Source organism: Onychomys torridus, chromosome 11 (genome assembly GCF_903995425.1).
Source record: "Onychomys torridus chromosome 11, mOncTor1.1, whole genome shotgun sequence".
NCBI lineage: Eukaryota > Metazoa > Chordata > Mammalia > Rodentia > Cricetidae > Onychomys > Onychomys torridus.
Genome location: NC_050453.1, coordinates 2,503,985 through 2,520,147, shown reverse-complemented (window position 1 = coordinate 2,520,147; position 16,163 = coordinate 2,503,985). Strand labels below are relative to the sequence as shown.

Genomic DNA, 16,163 nt, shown 5'->3' with positions numbered 1-16,163 from the left:
AAGAAAATGGGTTGAATATGCTGTCCTGAATAACAGGAATAGCAAAGATTACAAATAGATTTTATTCTCCATCATCTTAGCAAATGCAGGTACTTGAGATAATGTCAATGTGTCCTGCACTTAATCTCTAAAATGAAGAAAACATGCAACACACAGCTAAATCAATTCTATAGTTTAATGGCTGTGTCCCAGGTATGTATACTAACAGGGACCAGTCACCTATTGGAATTACTGTGCCAAGTTTTACCCAGGAGGAACACATGAAATGTTGACAAGTGATGATTAGGCTATTGGTACCCTGCACATGAATGTACACGTCCCAGAGGCAAGTTCTGGAAATCTTTCTGCACTGAGTTCATCTTACATGGGAAACAAAATTCTGTGGGTGCTCTGTATGATACTAATTGCACAATATTCTCTTTAAAAGCAAGGCAAATTACACGCCACTCCAGCCCCATGTTCTCAGAAGAAAGGGAAAGCACACATTAGTACCACCTACTTTATCCAGGAACTTAATTGGAATCAAGCTACTTGTGAAATATTTCTGTTGGCGTCTTCTGAGTGCGTCTGTCATAAAGAGGCATTTACTTCTCCCCAGAGACGAGCAATTTTGAGGGTCAGATGAGAGGGTTAACCTCCCGCAGATGTCCTGCTCCCCTACATCCTCAACAGAAGAGGATAGCGCGGATATCACCAGCCCAGAACGCCCGCTCCGTACAGGCGAGAGCAGCACCCTGAGCGGGTCCGCCTGTCCCACTGTCAATGGCAGCCTCCGGTGGGTCCCAACGCCGCCTCAGCGCCTCAGCACCTCAGCACCTCAGTACCTCAGCACCTCAGTACCTCAGCGCCTCAGCACCTCAGCACCTCAGTACCTCAGCGCCTCAGTACCTCAGTACCTCAGCGTCTCAGTACCTCAGCGCCTCAGTACCTCAGCATCTCAGTACCTCAGCGCCTCAGTACCTGAGTACCTCAGCACCTCAGCGCCTCAGTACCTCAGCACCTCAGCGCCTCAGTACCTCAGCACCTCAGCACCTCAGTACCTCAGCACCTCAGCACCTCAGCACCTCAGTACCTCAGTACCTCAGCACCTCAGCGCCTCAGTACCTCAGCACCTCAGTACCTCAGCACCTCAGTACCTCAGTACCTCAGCACCTCAGCGCCGTAGCACCTGGGTCTCCTCAGCACCTCAGCATCTCAGCACCTCAGTACCTGAGTCTCCCTCAGTACCTCAGTACCTCAGCACCTCAGCGCCGTAGCACCTGGGTCTCCTCAGCACCTCAGTACCTCAGCACCTCAGTACCTGAGTCTCCCTCAGTACCTCAGTACCTCAGCACCTCAGCGCCGTAGCACCTGGGTCTCCTCAGCACCTCAGAGCCTCTATCGCGTAGGCCAGTGCCCGCGGGGACCGCGCGCCGCGCCTAGGCCGGTGTCCCGCATCCGCCGCCTACCTCACGGTCCGGACCCACAACCCGCGCCTCGGCCTCCCAGGCCCTGCGCTCGCCCGCCGGGCGTCTTCTCCGCGCGTCGCTTGGCCGCCACTTACCTTCGATCGCCATGATGCGCTCGCCATGGACCGCACCAACAGCACGGAGAGCACGGGGGAGTGAGGGGTGCGGGAGGAGGCGCCTAGGCCTCGGCCGAGAGGGGCGGGACCGCCCCGGGGCCAGGCTGCTGGGCCTCGGGGAGCCGGGGCGGGGCAGCGGGGTGGGGTCGGAGCTCCGGAGCAGGCAGCGCAGGAAGCGGAACCTTCCACAGAGGCGCACCGTCAGCACGTGACACCGCCCCGCCCCCGGGCACTCCAGGCCCCGCCCCTCTCGATAACCTTAGCTTGGCCCACAGCCGGGACTTTACCCACTACCACCTACCTCCTCAGGCCCCGCCCCCGAGGTACCCCCCACAACCCCGCCCACTTCCCTTACCCGACCCCTCCCACCTCGCACAGGCCACGCCTCCAGCCCTGGCCCTGGCCCGCCCCCAACCTAGCAGGGTCTCCGCCGGGATTCCAAATAGGTGCAGGAGCTGAGCTTCGAAGAGCGGCCGGCCACCTCTGCAACCAACCTCCACCCAGCATCGCTTGGCGAGAGCCGCAGAACAGGCGGTCAGGACCACGGACAGGTCTCGGCATGGGAGATGCGCGGGATTCCCGCCCAGTGAAAGTCTATTGGATTTTGTTTTGTTTTGCCTGAAAACTCACCTCTGATCTCCGCTCTGGAGTAGAGACGACTTCTTAGCACAAAAAAACGGAAAGAGGGTCCTGAAGTCGGCCTCTGTCTCTCCCTTCCTTCCTCTCTCTAGCCTCATTCCTTGGTGCCCCCTTGGAAGTACAGGTTGGCATTTGTCCATACATGGCAAGCACACATTTGAAGCCACACAAATGTAGGTGTTGGACAGACATCGTGACAAAGGGCCTGATAAACTTGTCACACACACATTTTAAGTTTGCAAGCCCATGAGCATGTGAACAGGCAAAGGCCAAGCCCGAACAACCATAGCTAGCTACCCAATTTTCACTTCAGCCCCTCTTCTTTGCAGGACTTCCCACTTATCTGGTACTTTAAAGGCACGGACAACAAAGCCACAATAAGGGATCGGGGCTCGGTGGTTCTCCCTTGTGGAGAAAATGTTCACTCTGGAGCAGGTGGCTATATTAAGGACTGACACAAAGAAGAAGATATTTCCCGCTTATTATGTAAGTGAGGTTGGACTGTAATCTAGAGCAGAAACTGTCTTTCACTGCTTTTATATAACCTCTCCCTCAGTCAGTTTATGCTCAATAGACATCATCCTTTAACATTTTTTACATTGCTTATTTACTGGGGCAGGACAAGCATGCAAAGGCCAGAGGACAGCTTGCAGAAATGTGTTCTCACCACCATACAGGCTCCAGGGATCAAACTCAGATTGTCAGGCAGGATTGGTGGCAAACACCTTTATCCTCTGAGACATTTCCCTGGCCCAATTTTTTAGTGTTTTGACTAGTTCAGTGAATACTGATCTAGGCATTGTGCTGGGAACTGGCTGCAAGGGTTGGACAGATGGATCCATTGGTTAAGGGTTCGTTAGAAGCAAGAGAACTTGAATTCAATCCCCAAAACACACACACACACACACACACACACACACACACACACACACACTCAAAGTAATATGCCTGTTATTTTAGCTCTTGATCCTTAGAGTTCATTGGCAAGCCAGTGTAGACTAGTTGATGAGCTCCAAGTTCCATTGGAGAGCCTATTTCAAAAACTAAGATGGGTGGAAGCTTACAACTGTCTGTAATTCTAGTTCCAGAGGATCTGATGTCCTCTTCCAGCCTCCATAGACACCAGGCATGCATGCAGTACATTATGTGTGTGTGTGTGTGTGTGTGTGTGTGTGTGTGTGTGTGTGTGTGTATTGACACATTTGAGCAAAACATTCATATACATAAAATAAATAGGTAAGTAAGGTGGAGAGTAATTGAAGAAAACACTCAACGTGTCTATCTTACATACATCTATACATGCTCCTACACATGCATGAGGACACATGCACAGAAACACACACACGCACACCAAAAGTATCTGTCTATAAACAAGAATTGTTATTGAAGTATTAAACTAAAAAACTGTTCTGCTAAAATACCTATAGGTTAATCTAGGAGCTCTCTCCTCTTTCTCTCTCTCTCTCTCTCTCTCTCTCTCTCTCTCAGAAGTGAACCATAAATTTCCTTGGGGTCCAAATAAAATAGCTTTAATTAATGATATTTTCTCCAGGAAACCGTACTTAAAACAGACTTGGACTTCAGTACATTAAACTTGAGACCACAGCTCTTGGTTTGTGGTTTCTGGCTGGCTCTAATTGTTTAGCCTTTTCAAGAATTTCATGTTAAAAGTCAAAAATTTTAGTCATCACTTTATCACCAATTACACAGGTATCGGCATATATAACCATGTTTTGTGAATCTGCATAAATCACATTATCTCACCATAGTTTTCTCAGAAAGTGTGTGTTGTATGGATGTGTGTGTGTGTGTGTGTGTGTGTGTGTGTGTGTGTGTTAAACTTGACCAAAGCCACTTATTACTAACATTTTTCCCTCAGTTAAAATTCATAATTCCCAAGACAGGCATGGTGGCGCATGCCTTTAAATCTAGAACTCAGGAGGCAGAGGCAGGTGAATGTCTATGAGTTTGAGGCCAGCCTGGTCTACAAAGTGAGTTTCAAGACAGCCAGGGCTGTTACATAGAGAAATCCTGTCTTGAAATATAAACAAACAAACAAACAAAATTAATAATTCCCTCTACCAACATTACCTTTTGATTTTTTTTAAAACCACTATGTTCTCCAGACACTTGTTGCAAAACTTCTGAGATAGGGGCCTGAAGAGATGGCTCAAAGGACCAAGGTTCAGTTCCCAGCACCCACAGGGCAGCTCACAACTATCTGTAATTCCAAGATCTGACACCCTCATTCATACATGGAGGCAAAACACCAACACACATAAAACTTTTAAAAATTAATTTTTAAAAAGACCCTTTCTAAAAAAATAACTTTCTGAGATAGATAATAGAAAATACTAGCCGGGCAGCGGTGATGCATGCCTTTAATCCCAGCACTTGGGAAAAAGAGGCAGGCTGATTTCCAAGTTTGAGGCCAGCCTGGTCTACAGAATGAGTTCCAGGACAGCCGGGGCTACAAAAAGAAAGCCTGTCTAAAATAAAAAAATAAAATAAAATAAAAAAAAAGAAAAAGAAAAGAAAGGAATCTTTAAATCTTAAAATAAGAAGTATTACCTCAATTTCTGCCCAATGAATGTTTCATTAGCTTCTGAGTTAAGAGTCGTGATTGTTTGGAAGTGCTTTGTCCCCACCAAACATAATTGAAAATGTAATTACCAACATAATGTTATTGTGAGGCTGAGACTTTCAAAGGTGTATGACCAGAAGGGTGGAGCCTCCATAATGGGATCAGTATAGTTCTTCTGGACTCTGGTTAGTCATCAGTTATTCTTAAGGACATGCTCTTACAAATTGAGTTGATTCGTTTGTTCCTTTATTCTGTTCCAATGCACCAGCTGACTGCTCTCATACACTGTCCCACCATGTGACAGAACATAAGGTCCTTGCCAGATGTGACTACTAAAGCTTACACACCCCAATCCTCAGAACCCATGAGCCAAATTAAACCACTTTCCTTATAAATTACTCAGTCTCAAGTGTTTGACTATAGCACAGACTATGAACTAAGACACAACCACTTAGGATTAGTGGCTTAATTTAGCTTCTTTATACACTTTATATATATAAAGTATGTGATGGATCAACAGTTCTAATTTCAAGAAGTATCTTTTTTTAATTAAAAGTTTTACATTTTATTATAGATCTTGCCTAAAGACAATAGTTATTTTTAATCTTGACTGTGTACCTCCAAAATATTTAGACTATCCACTTTAATACACCTGGGCTTCTCATGAGCTTCTTTACTTTTATTATAATGTTTACTATTTTTATTTTTGTTTTTGTTTTTCTTTGCTTTTCAAGACTGGGTTTCTCTTAGCCCTGGCTGTCCTGAAACTGTCTCTATAGATCAGTCTGGCCTGAAATTCTGATGTCCACCTGCCTCTGCATGGCAATCCTGGGATTAAAGGTGTGTACTACCACTGGCTGGCTCAATTCTTTATTTTTAATTCTTTGCTTCTATAATGAATTATTTGTAAAATAGTTTATAACATATCACTCAAGCAGTTTTTCATCACGTGCTGTGGAAATAGAAACTAAGATCAAAAAGAAAATTAAAAGAAGCCAAAGCAATTTCTTTTCTTATTACTCTAAAGCAGAGATGTTTTGGTATTATAATTTTTAAACAGTCTTTCCATAAAAATATTTAAGATAATAGTTTAAGTTTCCAGTAACACCATAAAGCTTCATCACTCAGCAGTGTGACTGAAATATTGGTGGAAAAATTAAACATTAAAGATGAAACATGTGGGAAGGCCAAATCAAATGGAAGTAAAAAACGACCCAACCAATATTAAAGGAAGTTCCATGTGCTCAACTAAATAACCACTGTTCACAGCAGTATATAACCTTGGTGGAAAAATATACTCCAAATACAAAGTTCCCCACAAACTTTTAAAAAACAACTCCTGGAATCTTTGTTTATATAAATTATTTAACTGAAGTAAAAAATTGTAAATAACACATATAGAGGCTACATGTAATAACATACAGACATATTTGGAAGGATGTAATTCCTGTCACTATTCAGTGCTTTTGAGGCTACATTTGCATGAGGGAGACTTTTTAAAGATTTAATTTTATTTTTAATCTTGCCTAGGTATGTGTGTCTGTGTGTGAGTTTGTGCATGTGAATGCAGGTGGCCTCTGAGGCCAGAGACACCATGAGCCTCTGGAGCTGGAGTAACAGGCAGTTATGAGCCACCTGATATGGGTGCTGGGAACCAAACTCTGATCCTCTGGAAGGGCAGCAAGTGCTCTTAGCAGCTAAGCCTTCTCTCCATCCCTGAAGGAGACTTTTTTTTTTTTTTTGGTTTTTCGAAACAGGGTTTCTCTGAAGCTTTGGAGCCTGTCCTGGACTAGCTCTGTAGACCATGCTGGCCTCAAACTCACAGAGATCCTCCTGCCTCTGCCTCCTTCAGCAAATCCTACTGGTGTGTGCCACCACAACCAGCGAGGGAGACATTTTTAAACTGAGCTTTTTTAGTTGCAGCTGTCTGTTGTGGAAGAGCCTAATGTAAAGCCAAGTAAAAACTAACTCCTTTGCTTCTTGGATCACAATACCATGGAAACAGTTACAATTCTGGTTACTAATCCTAATAACATTGTCTTTTTTTCCAATGCTTCATAAGGTAAAAAAACAGCAAACTCACCTTTACAAAGTAATGTTACCACTTTATATTAATTTTAAAATCCATTCTTATAAATGAAAATAATTATCAGAGCTTTATCAATATGTCCAGATTATTTTGATTATATTTATGTTACAAACTTGACATTTATTTGCCACTCTGAAATCATATGCTTTAACAGAATGCTCTGTCATGAATTAATTCTGGAATATGTGCTATTGTGTTGGTTGTAAATGAGAATAGCTCTACTTTAACAAGCTTAAAGAAAATAGAAAGTTAACTTTAAATATGTAAGTACATAAATATGGCTGAGCCTCATATTAGCTAGACTTGGAAGCCTGGATGATATTATTATTAGGACTTCACACCTCTAATCTTGATTTCTGTCTACATGTCGGCCTCATGTTGATTGATCACCACACTAACTGCTTCTCTGTGGCTGAAAAAGAGGTATTGAAAGATTTACCACAAGTAAGTTTAGCCAACTTTCTGAGTCCCAAGACCATAAATTCCTCTAAGTAAGGGGGGAGTCATTATTTCAACTTAAGTGGGCTGCCCTATTAAATATTTCATGTTCCAGAGCAGTCCCCCATGGTCATGGAAGGGTGAGGGCAGAAGATGTTATACCTGTATTAGGCACTTTTTAAAATCATCATGACCAAAATATCTGATAGAAACAAGAGAATATAGTTTTAGTTTGGCTCAAGAATTCAGAGGTTTCAACCAGTAGTTACTTGGTCACAAAACTTCATGCTGAAGAGGTTCTCCACTTGTGACACACAAGAAGCAGACACACAAACAAGAAGGGACCAAGGACAAAATACCATTAAGGACCTGTCTCCAGTTACCTACTTCCTCCAACTAGTTTTCACTACCTGAAGTTCTCAGAACATCCCAGGATAGTCCCACCCAGCTGGGCACTAAACATGTAACATACAAGCCTGTGGGAGACATTTCATATTCACTCTGTATAAGATCCGTGTGACCCGTCTTGCTGAACTCTAAGAAAGAAGAGAGCAGCCAGAAAGAAGCTGCTGGATAGAAAAGGTTTAAATGGTGACTTACAAGGAACTCTTTAGACATCCATCCCAACACGCACAACCTTCAAATTCTTCCAAGAACTTTTCCTCTCAGCATACTTCATAGGGGTTTCCTTTGAGCAGAGACAACCAAAAGAATTATCTACAACAATGAAAATAGTCTGTACTTGTAGCCACATAGTAGCCAGGAGCCATTGGTGAATGAACACTTGAAATGTAGCTGGAACAAATGAAAAAAAAAAAAAGGAACTTAGTTTTATTTAATTTTATTAAATGAAAAAGCCACATATAAATAGTATGTTAGTCAAGGTTCTCTAGAACAGCAGAACAGATTGATGCATATGTATATATCTATCTGTGGATCGATGGACAGATAGATGATTGATAGATAGATAGATAGATAGATAGATAGATAGATAGAAAATAGGTACGTATATAGACAGACAGAGAGATAATTAAAGAGAATTGTGGTGATATATTGTGTACTTTAATAAAATTTGTCTGAATATCAGAGACCAGAACAAGCCACTAGATTAAACGTAGAGGCCAGGCAGTAGTGGCACACACCTTTAATCTTAGCACTCTGGAGGCAGAGATTTGTCTAGATCTCTTTGAGTTCAAAGCCACCCAGGACTACATGAGATTGACAGGAAATGATATGGCTGGGCAGAGAAAAGTATATAAGGCTGAGGAGTCCTAGAGTTAAGAGGTCTTAACTTGGTCTCTCTGATCTTTCAGCATTCACCCCAATATCTGGTCTGTGGGTTTTTTTTATTATTAAAAGACTATTTAACATTTGAGCTACAGAGGATTCACTATGATAGGAGCTGGATAGTCCAACAACTGCTGCCTATGCACTGTAGAAGCTGAGAAGCTAGTAGCTGCTCAGCTCACAAAGCTAGAGGCCTCGGCAGTCCCACCCTGCTGCCAAAAGCCTGAAAAGTTCCTAGAGAGTCACTGGTATTTAGTCCACACTGAAAGCCCAGAGACACTGGAGGCTGATGCTGAGGGTGGTCACAGTAGAGACAGGCGCACTCAGTCAGGAAGATGGGCAAGCAGACAAACAACACTTTGTTCTTAGACCTCTTCATATCTGGATCATCTTTTCAAAGGGGCTGCATCTTCTAAAGGAATGTCTTTCCCCACTGGATTATTCTTTTTGGAAACGCCCTCACAGACACATCCAAAAGTGTTTCTCTTCTCTTAGTTGATTCCTGACCCAGTCAGGTTGGCAATCAAGACTAGCCACCACAATTAATGTACACTTTATTCTACAGTACACAAACAACATAAATGCCATTGTAGTATTCAGACATGCTTCTAAAGGTTATTCAGGTGGAACTGGTAGAAAGAGAGCAGTAATAATTTCTCATGTGTGGCAGTGCTGCCTGGTAACCTAGTACCCAAGAATTAATGCTGTGTGGAGGTAAAGATCAGGAAAAGAAAACAGAAAAATTAAATTAGAATAATTACTTCTTCCCTTCTAGGAAGGGTTTTTGCCAAGAATTGTCTTCTTCTATGGACAGCGCAGTAATAACCAAAACCAAGCATGGGACATTCTAGAATTATTTTATTAATTTAGATTAAATGGTAAGGTTTTTTTTTTTCAGTTAGTTTTCTGTTTTGTTTTGAAGTAGGGTTGAGCTGTGTATTTAAAAGCAGCCTAGAACCCACTCATCAACCCAGGCTGGTCTCAAATGCTCAATCCTCCTGCCTCAGCTTCCTGAATGACGGGATGATGGATTTGGACATCACACGCAGTTTAAAGTGATAGTCTCTCTTCCAGCCCAGTATAGTTGTAATGGCATCACACAGGCTCTACCAAAGAAAGATGAGCTAGCTCAGAAAGTTACTTGCTACCCTCCACTCCTTCCGTTCTGCCTTCCAAGCCATTCATGCAGACAGAAGGACCACCCACACTGCTCCTCCTGTTCCGCTGTAAACATAGTGTTATTCCTGTATAATCTTGGTTACAATGTTCTCATGGTTCAAGGAAGTGATTGCTGTTGGATAACTGAAGAGCAGAACACTGCAGGTTGGTTTGTCTGTCTGTCTGTCCTTTGGTTTGCTAGTGTGACACTAAGCCACAACCATGGCCTCTACACTGCAGCTTTCTGAGAGAATAATAGCCCAGCATGGTCTATCCTGTGAGCATGGAAGCATGAACAGAACTTCTAGACCAATTTAACACAAAGTGATCAAGAAACACATGCTTAGTAGGATATAGGATCCAGCAGCTAAATGTTCTTATTCATAACAAAGTACATTATCTTGTTCTAAGCAGGATATTTAAAGATTTTTCCCACAGCTGAATGTTTCTATGATAATGACAAGTGACATTTATATAATGATTTTCACTGAAAGGCCAAAAAAAATGTACCATCAACCTTTAAAAATAATATAAATATGTCACCCACAGTAAAAGTAGCCATCTATCACACAGTATGCAAGAAGCAACTTTTAGAAGCCCCCAAGAGCATATGTATAGAAAGGAAATTGAATTCTTTGCCTAAAATAAATTGTTAGATGAGAAAAAATTATCTGTTATTATGGAACAGTCATTCATTCTCTTTGGTTTATGTAACTACCATGTGTGGGTCTCTCTTCATGAAGGTCATAGAAAGCAAGAAGCACTTATTGTTTGTATCCAACACAAATGTGAACCATTATTCTTTATATGAAAATAGATATTTGGGGATTGGAGAGCTGGCTCAGCAGTTAAGAACATTTACTGCTCTTGTGAAAAGACTGGAGATTAGTTCCCAGCACCTACATCAAGCAACTCACAACCTCCTGTAATTCTAGCTGGAGGGGATCTAATGCCCTCTTCTGGACTCCACAGGGACCTGTCCTCACACATGTATAAACTTCCAGGCACACACACACACACACACACACACACACACACACTCATAATTTTTAAGTCATTAACAATTACATGCTCAGTGTCTTTTAATATTTGTTTTTGTGCCTACATAGGCATACATGTTTGTATCACGCAGCACATACATGCCTGTGTGTGTGTGTTCAGAGAACAACCTGGAGTGATGGTCCTCAATTTCTACCTTGTCGGAGGCAGTGTCTCTCTTGCTGTTTGCTGGATTATAGACATGTGCCACATCATCTGGCTTTTACATGACTTCCAGGGATCCAGACTCAGGTTGTCAGGCTTGAATGGCAAGTCTTGAATCTCTCCAACCCTCAATATAGTTTTGCTAAAAGACTGAATGAATTATAAAAGCCCAGGATACCATGGACCCTTCACATTAGTATTTATTAAGCTTTAATGTGGATACTGTACAACAATCAGATAAAATAGTTGTTGAAATTGTAATAAAGAAGGGCCTGGAGAGATGGCACATCAGTTAAGAGCACTGGCTGATCTTCCAGAGGATCCAGGTTCAATTCTCATGGCAGCTTACAACTATCTGTAACTCCCGTTCCAGGGGATCTGGCACCCTCACATATACATGTAGGCAAAACATCAGTGCACATATCCTCCCCCTCTTTCCTGCTCACCAAAGACATGTTCTTTTTTTTTTTTTTTTTTTTTCTGGAGCTGAGGACCGAACCCAGGACCTTGAGCTTGCTAGGCAAGTGCTTTACCACTGAGCTAAATCCCCAACCCCAAACTTCATGTTCTTGCTCTGCCTCTCTTGCAAAAAAAGAAAGAAAAAGAAAAGAAAAAAGGAAGGAAGGAAGAAAAGAAAGGAATCAAAATAAAACAAAAGTAAGATAAAACAAAACCCAGAGGGAAAGTGGAATCACAGAAAAAACATGAAGTTTGTTCATGTGCTGGCCAGCTTCTCCTCCTGGGCATGGACCCTGCCCTGGAGTGTGGCTGATGTGCCCACACTCTGCTCTCCTGACATGTAAACTAATGCCTTTTATTTCAAGGGAAAACAACCTATTACAGGACTGTGGCACTTCCTAAGGCCTCAAAGACTCAATTTACACAGTCTTATGGTTGGAGTAGCCTCTATAAATCAGGATTTGAATATTTGGTACCCAGATAGGGGTACTTTGTGGAAACTTGGAAAAGGGGAACCAAGCTGTCAGTTACCAGGGCATGATTCTTGGCTGTGTATATCCGTGCCCACCTCTCTCTCTTTCTCCTCCCTCCTTTCCTTCTCTTCTCTCTCCTTCCCCCTCTCAACTCCCTCTCCTTCCTAGTTGGCCATGTGACATTTTTGTCACAGTGTTATGGAAATAAAACACAGACATGCAATTTCAGAATTTTAAATTATGTGCTATGACTTGGAAGTGAATTGTGAGACACTTAAGCAAAATTTATTTTTAATAACTGTGGTAAGCTTTCACTTCATGAAAATGCTCACTAAATTTAAGAAGTGCTGCAGAATCTTATTTTAAAAATGACAGTTGGGGGCTAGGGAGATAGTTCAGTGGGTAAAATGATTGCTATGTAAGGTATGGACCTGAGTTCAAATCTCCAGAATCCACAAAAAGTCAGATACAGTAGCACCTATCCCAGTGCCCCCACAGTGAAATGGGAGGTACAGACAGGAGAGTCACCAGATGCTTTGGGGTGGGCTAGCCTGACATACTCAGTGGCAAATAATAAGAGACCCTGTCTCAAGTCAAAGTCAAGTTTGACACCAGAGTTTGCCCTATAACCTCCACACGCACTGTGGTATATGTATGACTGCATTCATACACAGGAACGCACAGACACAGACATACAGACCACACACACACACACACACACACACACACACACACACACACACATTTTGAGAAATCATAAAAGTCATTTTCTAGTGATTACTCAAGTAACCCCATTTTCTCCAAAAATACATATTTGGTTTAGCTTTTAATAGAAAAGGTAACAAACAAAGCAATAGATACTGCTATTACAGGCCTGTGTGTGTGTGTGTGTGTGTGTGTGTGTGTGTGTGTGTGTGTGTGTAGGGTTTGTAAATGTGAGCCAACACTCATGGATAGCCTGCAGCAAGGGGGCACATTGTGGCAAAGTGTGCATGGAGGGGCTTACTGAAAGAAAAGGACTCTAAGAATGAGGAAGATTTATTGAAATTTGAAATACGACGTTGAAACAAATCATTCCTTAGAAGGGATGGAAGTGGTGCCAACATTCTGGGAAACAGTTTGGCAGTTTCATAAAAAGTTAAACACTCCACCTACCATATAATCTTGTCATTCTTTGTCTAGACATTTAGCCAAGAAAAAGCATATGCCCATGCAGAGACTGGTACATGAGTATTCAGAGCTGCGGTGTTTGAGATTGTCCCACATGCTCACCAAGTGACTGGGCTACGTTCACACAGTGGAACCACTTCCTAGAACAAACTGCCGGTACAGCCAGCATGATGGCGCCTCAGCATAACTACGCTAAGAGAAATAAAACAGGGAGAAAACAAGTAACTTTGTAATTCCCCTTAAAAAGGACTAAAACACAAATTACATAATCCATGGCGACAGAGAGTCATTAGTTGTCACCTGGGGGTTAGGGGCGTAAGCTGTACTACAGCACAGGAGAGAGGTTTGGGGAAAAGTGTGTGGTGGCTTGGATGAGAATGATCCCCACAGGCACTTATGTTTGAATACCTGGTCACCAGGAAGTGAAACTGTTTGGAGGATTAGGAAGTGTGGCCTTGTTGGAGGAGGTGTGTCACTGGGCAGTGGACTTTAAGGTTCCAAAAACCCATGCCATGCCAAGCCCAGTCTCTCTCTCTCTCTCTCTCTCTCTCTCTCTCTCTCTCTCTCTCCCTCCCTCCCTCCCTCCCTCCCTCCCCTTCCTCCTTCTCTCTTTCTCTCTCTCCCTCTGCCTGCTGCCTATGGATCAGGATCTAAAGCTCTCCACCCCACACTTGCCTGCCTGCTGCCATGTTCCTCACCATGATAATAATGGACTAAACCTCTAAAACTTTAAGCAGGGGCCCAGTTAAATGTTTTCTTTTGTAAGAGTTATCTTCAATGGAAGGGATGCCTGTTTTCCATCCAGAAGGCTGTGAACGAAAGTGCTAGTACCTGGTGACATCTGCTATCCTGTAAAGCCAGTCTTGATCAAGTCCCCCAGATTCTGAGTATTGTCTCTCAGTCAATAGAACCTATCTCTATGCTCATTAAAAAACCTTCCTACATAGGCCCTTATCCTAAGCACTGTTTGGCTGTGGTAAAGGTCACAGGTGCTTTGCTAAAGAGACGTGCTTTATAAGAGAGTTTTGATGTAGCCTTACCTAAAGTTTTGTTGTGATAACTGTCATATGGAAACTTTCCCCCAAAGGTTTACTGTATTTAAATGTGTAAGAAAAATAAAGTGCTTGAAGAGACTCCAGAAGTTTTTGCCCCGGCACTGGCTAAGTGGTACTGATCTGAGTTTCATTTTTGCCTCATGCAGATTGTTTCCCTGCCAGTTCTGATGCTTGCAGAGATCCCCACAAATGTTTTGTGTAATGTACTCCAGCATAGAACTCACTATGTGGCCCAGACTGGCCTGGAACTGTTAACCTTTTTCCCTCAGTCTCCTGAGTCCTGAGACTAAGGCCTGTGCTTCCACACCTATGTGGCTTAAACATGTAATCTTGATTGTGGCAGTGGTTTCATGGGTGTATACCTCTTTTAAACATATCAAATCACATAAATACATGCAAATTATTTTCAATTTTGCTTCAATAAACTAGCTGTTCTTGGGGCTGGGAGATGGCTCAGTGGTTAAGAGCACTGGCTGTTCTTCCAGAGGTCCTGAGTTCAAGTCCCAGCACCCACATGGTGGCTCACAACCATCCACAATGAGATCTGGTGCCCTCTTCTGGCCTGCAAGCATGCATGTAGACAGAACACTGTATACATAATAAACTAGCTGTTCTTAAAAATGAAAGAAGAGTGCTGGCGGCGGCGGCGGTGACACACTTTCATCCCAGCACTCGGGAGGCAGAGGCAGGCGGATTTCTGTGAGTTCGAGGCCAGCCTGGGCTACAGAGTGAGTTCCAGGACAGGCTCCAAAGCTACACACAGAGAAACCCTATCTCGAAAAATGAAAGAAGAAGGAGGAAGAGGAGGAGGAGGCCAGGTGTAGTGGCACATGCCTTTAATCTCAGCACTAAGGAGGCAGAGGCAGGTGGATCTCTGTGAGTTCAAGGGCAGCCTGATCTACAGAGCAAATTCCATGCCAGCCAGGGCCACATAGTGAGACCCTGTCTCAAAAAGAATGAGGAAAGAAAGAAAGGGGGGGAAGGAAGGAACAAAGGGAGGAAGGAAGAAACCAGTATTCCTAATTGCCTTAGTTCCCTCAACTTGATAATATTCTTTATTATGACCACATTTTTCCAATATATAAGAAATATATAATATACGTGTGTGTGTGTGTGTGTGTGTGTGTGTGTGTGTGTAAAATGGCCAGCACCTACACTAACCTACTTGATCAGTTCTCAGCTTATACAAGAAATCAGTTGGAGGACTGGGTAAGAACTCTGCCATACTGCATAGACTAGAGAGTGCGCCTCCCTTCTTCTGCCTTAGTTCTGATAATGATCTGAGCCATCCCTGACTTCTCCACTGTGCAAAGGGCTCCCAGTAGTGCACACCTCTCCCCACCTGCTGTTCCCAGCCCACCGTGATCTTTCATTAGTGACCAAAGCCCTCCACTCAGCAAATGAACACACAGTTGAAGACCTAGGACAGAACATCCCAGGTGGGATGGACCTGGAGTACTCCAGTTAATAAGATTCTAGGCTGCAATTTTACATACCTATTATCCATCACAAAGCGAACAGTGATTCCACTCATCTCTGCCCTGGAAGGAAACACCTGGAGTGAACTCAGCAGCAAGATGTTTCCAATTATAGTCTATGAGGGAAAAAAGGTTAAAATGCTGATATTTAGTCTGAAAAAGAAACGACTCAGGGATTCTATGATAATTGCTTTTCAAATAATGGCTGTCAGATGAAAGGGGTCAGGGTCTATGTGGTCACAGGGTTAGAGACCAAACCAGTTGGTGGCTGGTGCATACAGTAGATCTGGACTCCTTGTAAGTGCCGGAACCCAGATGGGTACTGTTAGAAGTAGTATCTTTTGGGACAGTGTATATAATAATTGGAGGCTTCATCACAATAAACCAGATTGTGCTAATACTCTCTACTCTGCCTGTATTGGAACAGACTTCTAACAGACATAGTCAAGAAAGCATTTGGTGCATGGCAGATTTGGGAAGCAGCCACTTTCTTCTCCCTTTACTTGGTGGTGGTGGTGGGGAGGGCAATGAGTGTGTGTTTTCAGCTCTCCCACTCATGCCTCATT

General features: G+C 43.2%; 1 protein-coding gene across 2 annotated transcripts in view; it reads right to left on the bottom strand.

Moving 5' to 3' along the window:
• The window catches only part of Syt14 (synaptotagmin 14), a 160,187-nt gene extending 158,432 nt beyond the window's left edge, over positions 1 to 1,755 (bottom strand). For both annotated transcript variants that reach the window (XM_036202927.1, XM_036202928.1), the window contains exon 1: positions 1,544 to 1,755. In XM_036202927.1, coding sequence (XP_036058820.1) covers positions 1,544 to 1,556 — 13 coding nt within the window. In that variant the 5' untranslated portion in view covers positions 1,557 to 1,755. The remainder of the gene's footprint in view (positions 1 to 1,543) is intronic.
• Positions 1,756 to 16,163: the final 14,408 nt, after the last annotated feature.